Here is a 21,405-nt window from a genome sequence, read left to right as displayed (position 1 = left end):
ATACTGTGGAAAAAAACAGGTGAAATAAACATTCCTAAAATTTAAACTGCTAAAAGAATATTTCTGTGGTTTTAATAGATTTTTAAAGTGAAATATTTCCTCCTGTACTGGCATGATCTGTGTGTATGAGATAACATAACCAACTTTGCATTTGGTGTGAGTAGCATGACCTCTTGATTTGAGATTACATTGGTCTGACAACAGTTGTCAGATTTCAGGTTTTCCTGATGGTATCACCCTAGAAACCCACCACACTCCCTTTCTGACGTAGGTTTTATAACCCCAAGGATTCCAGAGGCTCTCTAGCATGCTGCCATGGAGAGCAGCAGCCTCACCAGGGGCTGGGCAGACAGTGGTCTGCCAGAAACACGGACGTAAAGCTGGCATCTGCGCCCTTGCACAGCAGCGAGCAGCACTGCCTGCCTGCAGGCTTGTGAGGCAGCGAGCAGCTGGGGGGCAGAAATTTGTCCCTGGACACAGCAGCAAGTCCAGGAGCTGCTCCGTCAACAAGTGATCCAAAATCCAAGACTACAGATATATATAGATATATATATATAGACTATAGTCTATATATAGACGATAGATATATATATAGGTGGAGAAGCTGCGCAAGCAGTTGTGGGGTTAGAGGTTCTACAGGTTTACAGTTAAACTTCTGCCTGTAATTGTTGTGCTGTGTTAAAAAGCACCATTTTAACTGATGTTTTAACCAATTTAAAAATCTTTCAATCAGCAAAACCCACTCAAATAAAATGTGAATGGTGTTACGGTTGAGAAATAAAGTCAAGGATATTACCCCTATTGATCAGCTCATCAGGAGTTGGATTTTGATTATTCTAGATCCCTTCTGCGAGGTTATTCTATGATTTTGTGAGCTTAAATTGGAAAAAATGCAGTTCTGATGTCAAGCTCCAACAAAATTCAAATTTACATATATATCTATCATCTTCAAGCAATGTTTTCATTTGACATTATGTATTGCTTGTGTTTATTTGCCAACTTCACAACTATAAAACACGTATTTTAGCTATCTGATTCATTGCCATGTCATTGGCTTCAAAGGCATTTTGCCTCCTCTTCATAAAAGTCTGTTTTCTTCATCATCTTACTCATGCTATGTATATACAAGTATCAAAAGGTAATAATTAGACACATCTGCTTACATTTGCCAGGAGCAGATGCTAGACAAATTAAAGTGAACGTGAGTATCACTCAAAATCTTTGAAGAAGTGACTCTAAAATAATTTCTGAACTCTGACAGGCAGTAAAATATTCTACATTGACATATTTGTGCTATTTGCAAAAATCTCATGTTCAAAATCATCTTCATATGCAATTGAATCCAAAATGAATTGTGTGTTTCAGGTTACGCTTCTACTTCCTTCCCCCTGGGAAAGATAAGTTGTCAGCCCTGACAGCAATGCTTATTAACACCACAGGACAGTCACATCAGCTCCTGAGCAGCACTGCAGAGTCCTAAATGACTTCATAGCATGCTCCAAGAAGATAAAGACACGAGAATGGCTTTATGAAGTTAGACCTGAAATCTGCCTTTCTTGGTATTCAGTTTCCTGCTGTGGGCAATGATGAATGCTCTAGCATAGTATAAAAGTAGGTTGAGACTAAGTTATGTTATTTCTCTGATATTCTTCCAGCATCAAACTATAAAACTGCTCAGGGGCTTCCTGAGACATCTGCTTGTTTTTGGTGTCAGGCAGTGGGTAAGAACCACCTGGTTTAAACATGTACATAAATATACATATACATATACATATATGTGAAAATAGAGTATCCTTTCATTTGTTCATAGCCCAACATCCGGTAATTTCAGCTGGTCTCTGTTTCTTACAAGTGAGGAGGAATAAATAGCTGTTGGCCTCCTCCACAACATTATTACAAATATCTTCAATTTATCACTTAGTTGCTTCTTTTGTAGGCAGAAAAATCCTTGTGTGGTTAGTCTGGTTTTATATGGAGTTTTTTGCCTCTCGTTCTCCTTACTGCAGTTCCTTGTACCTTGTTATGCTATGCCCTGGTGGGGACAGGCACCTGAACTGTACTCAGTATTCAGTGTGTAAGTCGACTAAATTATGCAGTGCAGTGAGTTTTCCTTTTTTCTTCAACACTCTCAGGAACCATAGAATGGTTGGGTTGGAAGGGGCTGTAAAGATCACCTGGTTCCAGCCCTGCCCCCATATGCAGGGATGCCACTCACTAGATCAGAGCTCCATTCAAACTGGCCTTTCTACCTTTTTCCCAGATAGTCTTAATGTTTGCTTATTTTGACTTTACAGGATACTGAACTGATTTATTCATAAAAATTCTGGTTAATACCACAATTTTATTTTTTTTTCCTGAGAGACCATAGTTAGCTCAGAAACTACTATTAGTCCATAGTTAGGACTGTTTCTTGTTTCTTCCCCATGTGCATTACTTTGCATCAGCACGGAGTTTTTTTTCCTACTTTATCACTCAGGCATACAGAATGCTGCTGTCCTTCTGCACCTCCTCACAGTCACACCTCTCATTTTTATTATTCAAAGAAATGTTGTAGCACATCTAGGTACCTCAGTGTTCATCTCCTGCCTTCATGTCTATGAGGATGATGGAGACCTGCACAAATCCTCATTCAGGTCTGCAGATGATCTAAACCAGGACACTCTCAATGTTGCAAAAACTACTGGTCTCTGTTTCTTGTCTTATACCTGGTGATTAACAATGTAAATGTAAAACATTCTTGCTTGACAGGGCTTTCTTTTAATATCATTTGATGATTTAGTAAGTCTTTATGCCTTTAAAAAATCAATACTTAGGCAGTTTTGTCTTGCTTTTTTATTTTGCTTTTTATGTATATCTTCTTAGCTATTTTCTTCCTCTTTGGATGTGACTTCTTATTTTTGAAGTACATCTTTTTAGTTGTAATAAAGTAAACATTCTGGGGTTTGTTTGTTTGCTACTCAACAGTTGCTTTCGATATTTAGAAGTTCACATTATGATGACTATAAACAATCTTTTCTCCAACTTTGAAGCAAGCAGCCTAATATTTTATTTTTTTAAATCAAATACTATTTTTATTATTAAATAATAAATAATAATTTAGTATTTTCTCAGTTTTAAAAAATCATTTCCCACCTCCATCAGGGTTATTGAGCAGTGTTTCTGTCACAGCATTTTGCCCCATGACTTGCACATTGCTCAGAACCCAGTCGGGGGTATCTTGGCTTGTTTCAGCTTTTAGCAAAAGCTCCTCCGTAAATCAGTCATTTGTGGTGTCATTTAGTCTCTGCATCACACCCCAACCTGACATTTACCCAGTCTATGTGGGGGTGATTGAAGTTTCTGATTATTAATTTGTTTTCTTGTTGTCTTTTAAATCTCTCTTGGTACCTCACTCACACCACTGTCATCCTGATTAGGGAGTGACAGCTTTTTCTTGTGCTTCTGTAGTCCTGGTGTCTTAATCCATAATATGCAACATTCAGAATGATTATCTGATGTAAAGCATTCTTTAACATACATTTCATCCTTTTCTCCTTGCCTCTGTAGTTTGTAGTTTCCACTGACTGCCTTTCCTTCCATCAAGTCTCTGAAGCTCCTGGTAGGTCAATATTCTCCCTTAAAACTAAGTGTCCTCATTCCTTTATCTAATTTAAAACTTGTAGCATTTCAATAGTAGCATATATGTATTTGATCTGGTTGCTATTTTTTCTATGCTATGTTTAAATAGTATTTTTGGGCACAGAATGAGCTTAACTCCTACGTGAGTTTTATGAACTTCTGTCCTATGTTTCTTCTACAGGATATAAATATTTTTATAATTTCACCCCTCTGTGATATATCCCCAAGCCAGGTTTTCTTCTGCACCTGTTTAGGTTTCCTCTAGTCTTTAATTCAGTCTCCTTCTTTGGTGACCTTCCTGTTTTTTCACTTACAGCAGCTTTATCTGAATCCCATTTTTGCTGTAAAGACTTTGTACAAAGTTTTTCCAGTTCCTGATGAGTCTAAACCCTCCATTCATACACCACTGTCTGAAGCCAGCATGAAATGCACTGCTGCAAGAAGAGCAGAGGTATATAGATGGTCAAGGATATAATTTTCATATTTGGGAGGTCACCTGATCATCCTAACTGAGCAACTCTGCAGAATACTAATCTCTATTTGAAAGTAAATGTATATAATGTGCCTTGCTCATGCTGGTTTACACAGACACATTTTGTCCACCCAAAGGCCTCGTGGGGAAAATGATTTCTTGCCTTATAAATGCACTTCCTGCTTCTGAGATATTTGACAGTAGTAGATTAATTAGGTAAGTAATTGAGCAGTGGTTATAGGCTGTACCTGTGGGAAGACAACTCAGTTTCTTTAAGTAACTTGTCTCTGCCTGTGCTTCTGAATTTGAGGTGTGCCTTTGCAATCAGTTCATCCATCTAGCACAGATGTATATGAGGAATTTTGCTGTGAGTGCACATGGCTGGATCATGTCCCACTTCCCAGCCACTAGCATCCCCCAGTCCTCCGCAGGGCTGCTCTCAATCCGTTCTCCATCCTGCTTGTATTTGCACTTGGGTTTGCCCTGTTGCAGGTACAGGACCTTGCACTTGGCCTTATTGGACTTCATGAGGCTCACACAAAGGAGAAATATCCCCTACAGGATCAGTTTTGCTCTAAATATCCTAAGTAGACACAGACCTCTGGACATGCCTGCCTTTATAGACCATTCTGGTCATGGCTTAAGGAGTTAGACAGCATTGTAGTTTGAAACTCTCCTCCTTTTTCTTTTTGCAACTGCACATTGTGATTCCCTTCCAAAAGTTAATAGCAGATCTTTGCAGAATTTTCAGACCCCGTGCAAGAGAGGAGACTCTCCTTCAACAGGATATTTCTTTATAAAATCACTCACAGCTTGATCTTTAAAGGACATTGTCAGGACACGCTCTCTTGTACTTCTTCCACAGGTCTTTGTGCAGCAAGAAGTTAGCGTGGATGTTAAATATCATGTATGCTAGCAATATTTCCTCTTGGGTGCAGCATTTGGGGGATTTTGTCCATTTATTTATTTTGTGCTTTGCTGAGTTTCATGAGCATTGCCGTGTCACGAGGTGAGTTTATCCTACCCATAGTAATGAGTTGTTAGTAAATGCATGTTTTCCTCTTGACTTAGCATGCATCCTAATTTTGTTACTGCAAGATTTAGAGTTGGACTTAGCATTACTGATGGAGTGAAAGGAAGATGTGAGAGAAGCTGGCAGTGTGAGTGACACATCTGGAGGGAAGGGAGGAGGCAGCAGAGGATAGTTCAGGCATCACCTTTGCAATCCTCAGCCACTGTGAATAAATCTCTTCCAGTTCACTCCCTTACTCTGAAATGAGCAGACAAAAGCACAGATAAAAGCCTGGTACAAATGAAATACCCTCTTACATATAAAGAGCCACAGGGGCCAGGTTGTCTGTAGTGGCAGGGGATCCTCGTGAAAGGCAGAGAGGCAGCAGGCAGCAAGGGCCCATCCCAGAGCAGGGCAGCTGAGGGCACCAGGACAGCTCCAGCCCTGGGAGCAGGCACCTCCCTGGGGCTGGGGACCACTCTGGGGCTGAGCTTGGTTAGGCCAGGGCTGGCTGGGGCAGGGCTGTGGAAGCTGGAGGCCAGTCCTGCTGGGGCGTTGGTGGGGCAGGAGCCGATGGAGCAGGGGCTGACCTGGAGTCCTGGGCCCTCGGCTCTGGCAGGGTATGGGGATGCCCTCCAGGCCTGCTACTGAAAATACACAGATTGTGTTTCAAGTTTAGCATAGCTAAAGCATTTGATGGCTAATGTGTTCTTGCTCTCTTTCTCAAAGGGTATTTTGTTCGCTGTGTCTGTCGAACAGAATATCTGCTGTTTCGGATAATCACAGACAGCAAGTAGATCTTTGGGTGTCAGCCTTGCTGCTCCAGTGCCAGTGAGATTGGCTGGCTCCCAGAGTCAGCAAATGGATAGGCTGGGAGATAAGAAAATTAAAGAAATTCTTCCCGCAGAGGAGTAAATGCTCCTTTTTTTTTTTTACCAAAAAGTGTGGATGTGAACAGATACATATTTTCATTTTCATTCAAGTGCGTATATTCCTCAGCTTCTGTTCCTAAATATATATATATATATATATATATATTTATTTTTTTTTTGTGGACTCTGGAGTGATTATAAAAAAGTTCTACGGTGTCTTTACAGAAGTAATTTTTACAATTCTGTGGTGGCAAAAAATCTGTAGACTTTTCAGTGTGAAATACCATTTACAGAAAACTTCTTTGAATGTTTTTCATCTTTAATCACAGCAAATAAGAGGGGCATGGAGCTATGTATTTATGGTCACAGTATTTAAAACACATGTCTATGCCCAACTTTAGAGTCTGTGCTGGTACACCTTGCAGACACTAAAAGAGTTCATGCATTCAATAGTCTAAGAAGTTGGAAGGCTTGGATAAATACGACAAATAATATCAACATACAGGGCTTTCTCAGAGTTTGGATTTTTTTTTTTCCTTCCAGATTTTTATTGATAATTTAAGAAACGCAAGGGAAATATATAAGATTACATATTTATGGAAAGAATGAAGTAGAAGTGTAAGAAGTTCCTCATTCTCTAAAATGGGTACCTGGTATACCCCAAATTTTTAACGTCTTTTCGTATCTCCAAACTGAAAAAAAATAAACCTACAGCTTTAAGATTGTAGGGCATAGCTCATTTCTCCAACACACTGGTGGCACATCGTGTTACTGTGTAGGAGGCACAATCTATTAGTTGTCAGTTCCCATCTCTCTAAGGTCAGCTGCCTCAATCGTGGGAACCAGCTGACAGCTGATAGAAGTTGATTTTTTCTTTCCTGTATGTTGGTAGCAGGATTTCAATTAGTGCAATTATATGTACCTGTTTCCTTAAGGCCTTGTTGGCTCTAAAATGTGCTTCTTGAAACAAGTTAAGTGAATCACTTAGCTTAGCATTATTTTTCTTTTGTATGTCTTTTTTTTTTTTAAGGATATTTGATGGTATTTTTTATCACTTGATCTCTTTTAGAGTTTTCAAGAACAGAATCTATACATCTGACATTTCTATTCGCCTTTGTAAGGAGGAACCTATCAGATACTGAATTTCTTGTTCTGTCCATCAGCAAGTGGATTTTCACTGTAATTTATCACAAATTCTTTGGATAACTCTTCAGGGATGTAGTGTAAGACCATACTGTTTTTTTTTTGCTAGCATTCTGCTCTGGGTCAGAGAGTTATACCCATGATATATAAAGGTGTGTGTTAGTTTTCCTTTGATCAGTCCTTTGGGAACAGAAATTCCTGGTTACTAAGAAGCCTGTGGTGTGGTAATACCTGTGATACTCTGAATCAGAAAAGGTATATTTAAGTATTCTCCCCCTACCCTCATCTGTCAGGGCAGTTTTCCTATTGCCTTATGTCCCTGAACTTAAATATTTGCAGGAACTTGTTTTTTTCTCTACATTCACCTTCCCAAGCTCACCCCAAGCAATTACTTTCTAGTCAGCTGGTGTCCTCTGATGTTGAGATGAGAGAACACCCCAAGAGCAGGAAAGCATCCCCATCAGTTTGGGGTGGGCAGAGGAACAGAGAGAGAAGAGCCAATACCCAGATTTTGAAGAGTGAGCTCCACTGGCCATGGCCGGAAGGTGCTATGGGGCAGTACCCCTGAGGGTGCCTGGTTACTCCCTTCATTCCTGCTGAGAAGCTTCAATTCCACGGCAGTGACCACCACCTGTGCCCAAAAAGCAGCAGAGAAGCTGCTTTGGCTGGTTGCTATGTCAACTGTGCTCTCTTTGCCTGCAGAAAGCCAAGTGCTGGTTGGTATGGCAACCCTCCTCAGAGCACCCAAGGATGCTCGATGAGGGTGAAGGCTCTTTGGAGAAGGCACTGGGGTATCTGTGGAGGTGGAAGCTTTTGTGCCAAAGGGTATGAGGGGAAGGAAAGACCCATGCAATAACACATTTATTTGGAAAATTGTTTTGTAGAATCAGGTGGACTCTTGGAGGCTAAATAATTCCTGTTTATAACATCAACCTTTTGTGTTTCAGTAGAAGAGGAAAATGGTAATGGCAATTTTGTACAAAAGATACCAAGACAATATGATGTATGGAGGGTCACACTGACATCAGTGTGACTGAGCTGCTTTGGCATTTTCGTAATGGTACAGTATCGTAGCCACATGCTCAGGAAAATGTGTTTTCAACCTATCAGTACTGTAGAGGTTTTGCATAGTGTCAGAGAAAAGCCTGAGCCAGGATCTTATGTGTAAGATGAACCTTTACTGTAACAATGGGTAGGCCAAGAAACGTTAGAAGAAGATACTTTGGTGGACTAGACTGGATGTGTGTGTGTCTGTCTGCATGCTCAGGTCTCCTTCGCTCAGGCTTCCCAGGAACTACATCTATTGCCAGAGACATTCTGCTCAGGCAGTTTTCCTGTAAAAGATTTACAGAACAATACACCTTGGTGGCTTTCTTAATTTTCTGGCAATTAAGTAAGAAACTGTGTTGTTTAGACCTTGGACAACCCAAAATGTCAACAGGTAAAACCTAATGCAAAAATACAGGTTTCAGGCATTAGAACAGGCAGCCCAGGGAAGTGGTGGAATTGCCTCCATTCCTGGAAGTGTTCAAAAGGCCTGTAAATGGCCTGTAAATCTGGGGATAAAGTTTGGTGCTGAACATATTGGTTAATGGTTGGACTCAATGATCTTAGAGGTCTTTTCCAGCATAAATGATTCTATGAGTTTAGAATCATATGTCTTTAACATTTTTTTTCTTTAATATGAAAGCTGCTGCAGCTATTAGAAAATTTTGAATGCTGAGAAAAATGTTTACGTGATCATCTCACACAATTGAATAACATTGCTGATAAATTCTGATTTCTTATGGTTAACCTTTTTGAATGTGTCTTTATTTAACTCATATTTAGCTGTGTGAATGAATGTATGCATTAATCTGTTTGTGTCTTCTGCATATGGTAGGGTGATAGATTTACAGATATGTTGTCAAAGCATAGGTTTCATGAGCTTGGCTTTGCAACTTACTTTGCACTTATTGGGAAGAATATAATGTAGTCATCAATGGTGCAGAAATAGCTCTTTTTACTACAGGAGCCATATCTAATTTTTGAAATAGCGTAGAAGGTGAGAGAAGAGACTTTGAAGTTATTAAAGAGACTAAGGAATGGATTTTCAATAAATCTTTTTATCCACTGAATGAGTACTTACTTTATTAACTCAACAAAATTAAATAATCCAGAAACTGATGGTAATCACATTTGTCTTTTGGTCAAGAAAACAAGGATGTGAATTTACATCAAAATGCAAATTTAAATCAGGAAACTGCATTTCAGGTAGACACAAGCCTATCTTCCCAAGCAGTGAAATAGTACTCCTTTTTTGCATATTTTTTTCCAGTATTTCCAGTAATTTTCAACATATTCTTTCATTTTGCATGCATAATTAATTTTGCTTAATTGCCACATTAACAGTATTGCATCTTAATTATTAATTGCAGTGTTTATCTAGCAGTCATTTTGAAGGAACATTTTTACAGCTAATAGATAACTTGTAACATCCCTGATACATAATATAGTAAGACAGCAAACAGTGATAGTCAAATTTAGAGTGCGATTGCTGCTATAATTATGTTAATTTTATTTTGATAAGCAAACTATATTTTAGAATTTTTCTTTCACTATTACTGAGTGGAAAAAAACGTAGAGATAATAAGCCATGTAATAGAAAACAAGTAATTGTTTCCTTTACTATTACAGCACATTAGTATTTTTCATTCAATGGTCTTATAGTCAGTGCATTAGGAACTGTACATTATCTGTCTGAAGTGGCTTTTTAGGAGTGGGTTAGCTGTGTTTCCTGCATGATATGCTCAGTCCAAGAGAGACAAATATAATGTAGAAAATGCTTAAGAATTTCTTTGTACATGGTTAGCACATATAGAATTTGTTAGTCTATAATCCTTGCTTAAGATGTATTGAAATCACAAGCAACACACATGAAGATCACAGATGTATTATACATTATTTGTGATATCAGCCTGTTTATTGTTGTATCTAAATGTCTTACCTTGATAATATCCAAAGTACTACCTACTATTTGAGGTTTTTTAATTCTGTTTTCCACTCACCTTGACCAGGAAAACTAGATTGAAAGAACAGCCATCACGCCCTTTTGTGTGCCTTTCCTTACATTAGTGGCATTGTTACCATGCTAGAAATTAAAGGATACCCGACACTGTCCTTTATCCTTGTAGTATGTTTCAGGGTCTTTAAATGCACAGAAGAAAGATCATGTTGCCTATGCAGTCGAGCTTTTCCGTTTGGAGGACATTTCACCAGTACTTGAGAAGCACTGTGCTTGTTGCCTGTTAGGGCTTTGAGTGATTTTAGTACCATGCTTGACCTGAAGTGTGTTATTACTGTGATGATCTGGAGAGGTAAATGTTGAATGTTTCATTGTATTGTTTGGGGGAATAAAATATGCTTTATAGAGGTCTTTGCTGCTGAGAAAATTGTTCAGTGTTCTTTGCACTAGTTAGAAGTTCCTAAAGCTGGCAGCCCTGTGTCATCTTTGACATAAGATAGCACCCTAATGCAGTAGCTGTAGTGGGATGAATCTCTTCTGGCTTTAGACACCTACCCCCTTGACTTCTGTATCAGAACTAATCATCATAAGCTCCCTGGAGGGAGGTGGCCCTTAATAAACTTTGTAGACTACTTACTGAGTGATAAAAGTTCATTTTCTCATTTACCTGCAATATCTAGTTCATGTTTCCCAGTCTGCACTCAAACCATTTTTGCATTTTCCTCTGGGGTCTAGACTAGAGAACAACCTTCTTTCTATATATGAAGTCTTGAAAATTAGTTAATGAAAGAATGAGAGCTGATATTCATACAGGTTTAAAACAGTATGGTTTCTGCAGGTAGTGAGTGACTTGGGTGGAGCCACCCTAATGGGCTGACCTTTCCTGGTCATTCATCGCTCCCTGCACGGCCAGGCAGTTTCAGTGCAGTTCTTATGCAAGCTTGCTGCTCCTGTTTTTTGAGGGAGCTGGAAAAAGTGTGATGGTGGCCAAGCATGGTTCATATTAATTCTTTCTGTCATTGTCTTCAGAGCAGGTGCAGCTGGCAGACCCCAAATGTACAAAATGCAAATATATACATTAATAGACATTGAGTTTTGAGGGTTTTTTTTAAATTTAAAATTAAGATGCTATAAGAAGTAAGCAGGGTTAATAGAGAAAGTGCTAGTGAAATTTGTACTTTAGAGAATTTGGTTTGGAAGTCCTTTCTTCATTCAAGCCACAGTAAGTTTTGGATGTTTGATGGTTGTTGTATTTCTGCATGTAACTTGTAAAGTTGTTCCCTGACACAGCAAATGTTATTTTAAAATAAAATTCCAGATTATTAATGGTTTTATTGTTACATATTTTTTATTTAGCTAATTAATTACTCCATTCATTAGATGTTAACATATATTTTATCTCAAACCAAAGGAAAAATAAAGCTAGCCTAAAACTTTTTTTTTTTTTTTTCCCAGCTGTACTGCTTCTCTTATATTTCAGTGCTGGCCAGCTCACTTCTTTCAATGCCATGCAGTGCCACCCCTTTTCTTTATTTCATTCTTTAGCATTATTTTGTGCCTATACTGTGCATTTACACATAGTGAGCTTTTTGTGTGCTGTTCTTGTGTCCACAAGTTTTATAATGCCAAATTTCTTGACATTGCTGTGCAAACCATTCTAGGAGCCGTCACGTTTTGAATGTTAATAGAAACAAGCTTTAATTAAGCAGAGCAAAACAGAGCTGGTAGAGGATATTTGTTTTAATGCATCAGTGTTAGAAAACTGATTGCAGAGAGCATGAGGAGAGAGGTGGCCTTCATGACATGATGATGGGAGTGAGGCAGGTGCACCCAGTGTCTCGTGCACCTCATTCACTGCTGAGCAGGGACCATTAGTCCCACTGAAGAAAGCTGCTGACAAAAAGGTTAGAGCTCATTCTCTTGAGCAGTCATGTCAGATTTGAGGTTTGAGGAATGAGATTCCTTCTAGGCAATTCCACGTGGGCTCCTTTCTCCCATCACTGGGCCCTTTTGTTTTCAAAGATCTCCTATTAGTTTCTTAAAATGGGAACAGCTTTTCCTTGATATCTATAATGATTTATTTTTCTAAGCAATTAAATTTGATTTCTTTAAACCATAGCAGATCCCTCATTAAAGAGAATGAATCACTGAATCAAAAATGCAAAGGCACTAAGTGTGAAAGGCAGGCTCAAGTTTCATATGATTTCAAGGAAAGACCATAGGGCTTGAGGGAAACAGAGCAGGAGCAGTGCCTGGAGTTGGATTGTCTCCACATGAAACCCTTTACAAGAATGGACCAATCCCAACAGCCGTGCTTAGAAAACTCGAGCATCCTTTTCCCAGACAAGCAGCAAGCCTGAGGGGTTTTGCATCACCAGCTTGTAGAAACAGATGCAAATACAGGTATCCTGTGGCTTGCACACCTGCTGCTAAATATTTAAATGTGTTTGGAGATCACATAAATTTCTCAGTATTTTGTGAGGAATCTCATTAAGAGTTTTATTGTTTAGAGTGCTTCTGTAATTTGAAAATCAGAGTTTTAATGGCTTGTACTTAAGTTTCATTTTTTTCATGTGATTTATTTTTTCAGTTTTGCTGGTACATAACTTTAAAATGTTCCCAGACTTTTTTTTAAAATGTTTTATAACACCATGAAGGTAATGAATGGCACCTGCCATCTAAGGCTTTCAAAGCATTTCAATATAGCCTTATTATGACATGAAGAAGTCAGGTTAGCAAATTCTGAAATGAAATAAAGAATTTTAAAATGATTGTTTTAAACTTCTGTATCCATGTTTAGGCTTTTACATTAGTGATCATAGCTCATAGTAGACACCATAAACCTTAAAACTGACAAAATTATGAAAACCAAGCATTGATTCTAGTGAGACTTTAATACAATTTACTCTTATTCAAAGTACCAGTGTAGCCTGTTGATGAGAAAATACATGTGTTACTGCAAAATGCAGTCTCACACAATGGTATATGTATAATGAACATATTCTCAGCTTTTTTTCAGACAGAAATTTGCATCCTGCTTCAAAATACTTTAAATGTTTTTTCCATTTATCTATCGTTTTTAAAAATGGGGAAGATGGCAGTATTTACCCATTATGTCATTTGTCATTCCACAAATATGATAATTTTGGGCAGTTGTCAGAGGAGCTACATGAAAGAAAAGCAGGAGCAGGACAAAAGATACTGATACCTTCTGAGTTTGGTAAGAGTTGAAATGCCCCCTTAGTCTAGAGTGATACGTGAAAAAATTTGTTAAGTGCTACAAAAATTGAATTTTTATTAAACATTTAAAAATATTAAATTTAAATTTAATCAACAGCAGAATAAGCTAACAACAAGGAAATTATTCTCCTAGTTATACAAAGTATGGTTGACTGTTGTACTTCTCTTTTTTTTTTCCTCACCAGGATTACACTTTGACTATGTATTTTCAACAGTACTGGAGAGATAAGAGGCTGGCTTATGCTGGCATACCTCTGAACCTCACGCTTGATAACCGAGTGGCAGATCAGCTTTGGGTGCCTGACACTTACTTCTTAAATGACAAGAAATCATTTGTGCATGGCGTTACTGTGAAGAATCGAATGATTCGCCTTCACCCGGACGGAACGGTGCTTTACGGCCTCAGGTCTGTGCTTCCATGATGAAGATTTCATCGCTGCTCTTATGTGTTGTTGATGTTTGCTTCCTGGTACAAGGTTATTACAAACATTGGTTAGTTTATTATGTAACCTTCCCTGTAACTCTAAGAGATGCCAGTAGAAAACAAATGACACACTCGATGTTTCTTAATTTTGCCAGAAGCGACTTCAGTCAGGTTTTATCTGTTTCTGTACAGTCACCATATCTGGAAAGCCCGCTGGCTATAGGAAGCAGAAAGGCACATATTAATTGTAAACCTGAAAATCCTGTCCAAAGTATAGGCGGTAAAATTGAATATGGGTGCTTATGTTGTCTCCTGATGTGTTCATAGTCTATAAAAAAAAAAAAGCCAGAAGTAGCCCTGGTTGGGGGGAGGGAGTCAGCCACAGCTAAGATCATGACCTGGTACTTTCAGTGATTTCTTCAAGCAGGAATCAGCACTGTAATTGTTACATTTCAAACCAGAGGTATAAAGTGACCTTAAATTCTCTTTCTACCTATTTTATGTTTAACTTGTGTTTTCTTCCTTTTCTGCCATAGCTTTTATGGTTAGAAATGCTGGAGTATCCTTCTCTTAACAAACTTAACTACACCAGCAAAAATCCTTATAGAAAACCCAGTAGTATCAAAATAGTACTTTCTTTGAACGGGTTAGTTCACTTGCTCCAGTGGTTTAAGCCAGCAAAAGAAGTCTTTGCCAGTGAAAATTCCATTTCCACAGGTGGAAGTTTCTTGTATATTTAAGCTGAGAAAATACTCAAGATTGGTGCACATAGGTAGTGAAAGATAAAAAGTCCCTAATATAAAAATGAATGAGAGCATAAAAGTGGTGGAGATGGATTATATATCCAGTAGCAATATTTTACCTGCTTCTCTTTTTTTATCAGTGGTTGAACTTTTTACTTGACTTGGATCTTGGCCCTCACCTTTTTAACTCCTATTACATGTCATGTATGGAGAACTGAATGAATCTTTCTAGACAAAATAGAGATAGATTCAGCGTAATATGAAACTTCAAAGAAGTTTAGAATGTTTTCTCTGTAATTAACCGGTTTTTAGCAAAATGAGGCTTTTGTTTTGCAAGGTATTGACTCAGTATGGAACACTACAGGTTTAGGATTCTTTCCACAAATGGTTAAATGTAAGAAAAAATTATCTGAGATATATTTGTTTCCTTCATGTCAATAAATACCCCCCCCAAGCAATATAATAAAAGAGTAAAGCAGATTAGAATTCTTGTGATCCTAGTAATGTGTAGAAGTCTTTCTGTCACACTCTAAAAACATTTGGACACATTCAGGTGAGGATTATCTGCCATGGAGTAGTGTCTTTGAATAAGTTGGCTTCCCTTTCTGCAAATGCAGATGCATTCCACGTAATAGGATTTGCTTAGCAGGGTTTTCACCAATGGTTCATGTGTAGCACACTTCTTCCCATTTCTTTTCTCTGAAAAGAAATGTAATATTCAGGGTGAGATATCTATGACATGAAGCAGCTAAGTTACATAGTGAAGAATGACTGTCTTAAATTAAATCGTGGTAAAATATAGAACACTGTGATCAAAATGAAAAAAATATGTGAGCCTCATCTCTGCTGATTTAAAGACCTGTGTGTGCTTTGTTGTTCCATCACTATGCTACTTCCTCTGTTATGGCTTCAGAGCATCCCAGTGGCATTGGGCTCAAGCTGCAGTGTGGGTTGAGGCTAGAACTTGGAGTTTTATGTGCCACAAAGCACAGGGTCACTCTGAATAATAGTTGAAATTTTGGAGGGTTGCAACCAATTACAGAACATCCACAGAGCAAAGCAGTTCCTCAACACATATATAATTGAAAGTGATCCATCCCAAGGCCACACTGGATGTGTGTTCTCTTCTGAACAATGTAGGATTTATCACAGTTTTGAAAGACTTGACCTTCAGTCATCCAAGGTTCCTCTCTGCTTTAGAGAAAGCACTTTGCTACTGCAGCAGAAGTCTGTGATAGTGGGGGAATGGAACAGTAGCTTTTTGAAGTTCAGCCCATTTCTGGGGAATTTTTTTCTTTGGGTGACACACTTAATTTGTTCTACCTTCTTCAGAACAATCTACAAGGAAAATGATGATAAAACAGCTTTTTTTTTCATAAGAGACTAAGGAGGAAATAAGTACTTTATAGTCTGAGGATCAAAAATAGAGTCTGACTGCTTGTGTGTTTCTCATGCATAAACCTCTTGTTTTTAGGCAGTACAATGTAAGATGTTAAAAGTGAGTGGAGGAATATACCTATTTTATTTGAAAGGACTCACGTAATTATTACCCGTATCTGAAACATGATGAATGTTTGCAGGGTGAAAAGGTTAGTTGTGATCAGTCAGACAAGGCAACCGCACTTACTTCTATTCTTTTTTTGGATTAATGTATTTCTGTATCAAGAAAGTAAACTGTCAGGACTGTGACCTAGTCACATATGAAGTATCTATATTGCCTAGACTGATTCATACTGTAAAAGTTTTGGGAACATAAAATATCCTTCTCTCAGTTATGTATGCAGCACCTCATCACAGATGGGGTTCCTGTACAATACAGAAGTATAATCATAGACAATGAGCCCAGGAATATAGTACCACAGAAGGATAAGAGAATCTATATCCAGAGGACAGGAAACCAGAGTAGGAAATTATAAACAATTAAAAACATTTTCTTTGTGTGTTGTTGTCACCCAAATTGTATGTGTGTCTCTGTCTCGCTTCATCTTTGTCTGGTTCATAATCATTCCTCTGTCACTGCCACGATGATGAGTTCTTGAAACCTTGTTGTCTTGTGTTAGGCACCCCCATCCCATAAAGAGTTAACCTGCTCTTCTTGGGAGCATGCACAAGCCTGCACTGTTCATTCTTGCTTTTGGTGTGCATTTTTGCAAGTTAAATTCGGTTGCTTGAATGTTCATTCAGGAGCAACCTCTGAGTACTAAACTTATTTTGAAAAAATGAGGTAAATTTGTTTCTGTCTATTTCTAGCTGTATCTTCTTTTCTAGTGTATATTTATTAAATTAAAAACATCTATTTTTCTGTAAAAAAAGTAAAAAATTTCTTGAGCAAGAATGTGCAGTTTCTGGGACTGGAACCTGTGACGCAAAACCGCTAGAGTATGTGAATAGACCAAAATAAAAATACATTCCTTAAAAGTCATAACACAATTATTAAGTTAAATATAGGTTTGCCCGCTGTATAATTTTTTGCAATATTGTAAAATTAATCATTTGTGTTCTGTATGGCTGGCATTTAAAGCTGGGTATACAACATAATATTTAAGGGTCTGCTAGCACGTTCCCTTTCATATCAACTTAGCTCATATGTATTCTGCTGCAGGATCCCACATGAGACCTAGGTTTGTGTAGGCGAATCTTCTAAAGCATGGGAGAGAACCTTCATATCAACAATTTCTAAGCATGCCTACTTGTTTTACTTTGAACACAGTTATTATTTGACTCATGAGCAAGGTCCTTTCATTGCACAATCAGTATGGCTTTGTTAAGGTGATCATTGCTTGTTTATAAATAATCACAGACTGAAGAATAAGTTTTCTCCTCTAAGACCGTATGCTAATCCTAGTTTTATATGCTTAGCTAGAGCTGCTCTTAGTCATTGTCTTGAGGAGATATTCAAAGAATCACAGAAAGCTTTGGGTTGGGAAGGACCTTAAAAACCATCCTGCCATGGGCAGGGACACCTTTGGTTAGATCACGTTGCTCAAAGCCCTGTCAAGGCTTACCTTCAACATTTACAGGGATTGAGAATCCATAACTTCTCTGGGCATCTTGTTCCAGTGCCTCACCACCCTCAAAGTCAAATTTTAATCCTAAAATCTGATCTAAATCTACCACCTTTCAGTTTGAAGCCATTCCTCCTTGTCCTACCACTACACGTCCTTCTAAAAAGTCTTACTCCAGCTCTCTTGTAGCCTATCTTTTGGTATTGGAAAGCCAATAAGATCCCCCTGGATCCTTATTTTCTCCAGGCTAAACAACCCAGATGATTAATCCTCTCCATAGTTAATAACCCTGTATCTTAGCACCCTGAGTTTCTAGAAGGACATTAGCAGATGTTGGTCACAGAGAAGAAGTTTCCCTAAACTGCAGAGCAGCTGAGGAACTGCCGTTTGTACACTGCTCCAGCCCACTGGAATTTGTGTTAACAGAGGAACCACAGCAATTCCCAGATGCAGCTTGGAGGAATGCTGACTTAAGTATCCTCTTGTGATATGATACTTAGTACCTGAAATCCTGTGGGACTACTAGCATAAGGGTTTTCAGAGGACAGTCAGAGGAGTCAGCAGTGACAAAGACATGGTCATGCTATATGTAAGGCTGGAAAGGACAAATATCAGCTGTGTGCCTTTCTCACTGGCTACTGGTAGGAACACAAGTTAGAAGATGTGATGAGTCATAGATCCTTGAGTTTTTTCCTCTCCTTCCTCATTCATTGTCTTTGTGCTCATACAATTTTCTCTCCCTGTGCAAAGAAATTACAGTATTTTCTTGCAAAAATGCCTTCCCAGTCAGAGAAGGGTGGCCTCTGTTGTCCTGTGAGATTGCAATAATGGTCTTAATCCCTTTCGTTAGATATTATGCGGTTATTCATCTAAAATAATCCTGTATACTAAGGACAAGCATTCTTTCTTTCCTTTTCTTTGAGTTTGGATAGAACATTCAATAACAACGTAAGTTTTTTTAACTGTGAAAGATGTGAAGAAAGGCACCTAACTGAAGACTGTAATTTGCGAAGGTTAATGGTTAGAAGAAATAACTTCAGAGAAAAGACATGAAAAAAACATTAACATTGAGGGTTCCAGCTTTTAGAGGTACATTTAAGGCATTTTCCCATCTTGTATTTATTAGCATAAATTATCACTAGAATATTGTTTGTTTAGGAATAAACTGTGTGCAAGGTCCATGTCTTGTTTATATCAAAAAAGGATCAGTAAGGAATGGAGCTAGTCAGATTCAGAAGATAATTTAAATGTGAAATTTATATGAAGCCATTATAGAAACAATGATGCATAATAATGTACATACCCTTGGTGAAGGCTGTGATTCAGAAAAACATCAAAATATGCTGCAGATTAATTATGAGCATATGGTGATATCTGTCTAAAGTTAGTACAAATATATAAATCCATTAATTACAAAATAAATTGACAGTGCTGTGTGAAGCTGTTAAGACAGTTGTTCTGGTTGCACATGTTTGTTGACTCTCCTGCTATACAAGAGGTTGAAGAATAATGCTGATTCATCAATGGTGAAATGTTTTGCAAAACCATCTTTAGGGTGCTAAAGGGTTAAATAGACAGAGAAGCAAAAGTATATTGTTATTTGAGGAGAAAACTTAAAATTCAGTATAGAGCTTCACAACAAAATCTTCTTTGAATTTGAAAACCAGGGAAGTAATATTTAAAACAAAGCATTTTGCTGGGCTTTAAACTTTTTTTCAATGTTTCAGGGTTTTTTTCCCTAGACCTGTCACAGAACCAAGAAATCAGTTATTCATGCAGCTGTAATCATTTTGACATTTGTAGAAGACTATTTTCACTTCATGGTTTCTGTTATAAAGTCGTATCTTTTATCCTCGGCAAATGTTCATGTAATATTTGCATATGAGGATAGGTCCATTGATCCCCAAAGGGGCTGCTTGCATAAGGGCAATTCACAGTGAGTTGTTCCACTGAAATTCAGTGTAATTACTGCTCTATTAGGCTGCTTATCAATGTAAAAATACAGACCAGATTCTCAGTTATTGTAAGCTGTTTTTCGGAGGGTCTTCACTTTGGAAGATAAATAACCCCATCACCCAAAACCTGGATTACTTGCTGTATGGTAAAACTCTTTGGTGCCTGTGTTTCAGAATCACAACCACTGCAGCATGTATGATGGACTTGAGAAGATACCCATTAGATGAACAAAACTGTACTCTGGAAATAGAAAGCTGTATGTACCTAAGAAGATGCATGTGAAATCTAGTTTGGATCTAGCTTGGTTTTTTTTGTTTGGTTTTTTTTGTTTGTTTGTTTTTGTTTTATAGAACTGTGTAATATTTACACGTGTGTCTATAAACGCTATTTGAATTGTAATTATCACCATTTGGATTTTTTTTGTCTGTTTATTTGAATTATTAAAAGATGTAAAGAGTCATCTATTTCTAGATAGATTAATACATCCCAGAAAAATAAGGTTAGGACAGAAAGAAGTAATTTAGTATTCCTGCCTGACCTGGCAGAGGTAGTGACTGGATGCTTATCTTCAACATGAGGGATGAATATTTGTATTTTTATCAGATTTATTTTCAAGTGAGAAAACACTGTGATACAATTTTCTTTCAATATCCTTTGTTATGTATGGATCATCTTGGTGCAGGATCTGCTCTGGGCTTTCAGACTGACCCCATTTATGATTTGAAGCTCTGTTACAAAAAGAACAATATTCTCTTTTCACCTAGTCATGTCCTAGGATTGCAATATTCAGATATCTATTTGCACTTCAGAAGTACCTGGTCCATTTCTGCTACTGGCTGGAAATTGTGGGCCATATACAGAAAATACTAGTATATATTCCATATTCAGCTGTAGTTAGTCCTCCACTAGTGGAAGCTAGTGGAAATGACACAACTCACAGTTTACTGTGAGTGGAAAAGGTCTGGCCCAGTTATGTTTCTCTGTGTTCCTTGAATAATTAATATTATAATTAATATTGTTATATAATAAAGTTAATAATTAACCTTCTTCTGGTGATTATCAGTGTAAATATATATTTGGTTTCAGTGCTAAACGTATTTGATATCCTAAATCTTGGATAATGTTTTCTTCTCACTATCACCATTAGTGAATAATATATAAGTGATTAAAAAAGATAAAATAAAAAGAAAGCTGAGTATTTTGCCTAAAATTCTCAGTCAGACTGTTATGGTGTAGCGATTTGGGAGACCTTCCCACAGGCAAAATACCATACAGCTCTCCAGCTGTTCCAATTCTTTTTGTTGTCTCAAATGACAAGCTGCATGTTTGAGGCTATGTTTGAGACCACTGTTATTTCTGACTTTCTTGCTTTGCCTGCAGATGGCTACACAACTGATGACATAGAGTTCTACTGGAGAGGTGGAGATAACGCAGTCACTGGCGTGGAGAGGATTGAACTTCCTCAGTTCTCTATCGTGGAATACAGACTGGTGTCAAAGAATGTTGTCTTTGCCACAGGCAAGTATTGCCATTTGCCCATTTAGTGTTTCATTTTCTTGTGCATGAAAATTACTGTTTTATTAATAATAATTAACTTTAATTACCAGTCATGATATGTAGCCTGTGTTGCATGTTTGGATAAAGAAATTAATTGACAAAGCCTGGAGGTAGGAGCCCATGAAAATTACAGACCTGCATTCAGTACTGCATTCAGCTCCAGGGACTCCAACACAAGAAGGACATAGACCTGTTGGAACAAGTCCATGGAGGGCCACAAAGATGACCAGGGGGCTGGAGCACCTCTCCTGTCAATACAGGCTGAGAGAGTTGGGGTTAAGCTGGAGAAGAGGACCTTCTAGCAGCCTTCCAGTATTTAATGGAGTCAACAAGACAGCTAGGGGAGGGACTTTTTAATA

The 21,405-nt window shown here is 38.0% G+C and overlaps 1 protein-coding gene across 2 annotated transcripts in view; it reads left to right on the top strand.

Annotated features, from left to right (window-relative positions):
• The window catches only part of GABRB3 (gamma-aminobutyric acid type A receptor subunit beta3), a 114,577-nt gene that overhangs the window by 66,787 nt on the left and 26,385 nt on the right, over nt 1–21,405 (top strand). For both annotated transcript variants that reach the window (XM_058850372.1, XM_058850382.1), the window contains exons 4-6: nt 13,547–13,767; nt 19,663–19,745; nt 20,870–21,007. In XM_058850372.1, the coding sequence (XP_058706355.1) occupies nt 13,547–13,767; nt 19,663–19,745; nt 20,870–21,007 (442 nt within the window). The remainder of the gene's footprint in view (nt 1–13,546; nt 13,768–19,662; nt 19,746–20,869; nt 21,008–21,405) is intronic.

This window comes from Poecile atricapillus, chromosome 1 (assembly GCF_030490865.1).
Source record: "Poecile atricapillus isolate bPoeAtr1 chromosome 1, bPoeAtr1.hap1, whole genome shotgun sequence".
In the NCBI taxonomy this organism is placed as follows: Eukaryota; Metazoa; Chordata; class Aves; order Passeriformes; family Paridae; genus Poecile; species Poecile atricapillus.
Note: the sequence above shows the minus strand (reverse complement) of the source record. Positions and strands in the feature narration are given on the sequence as shown.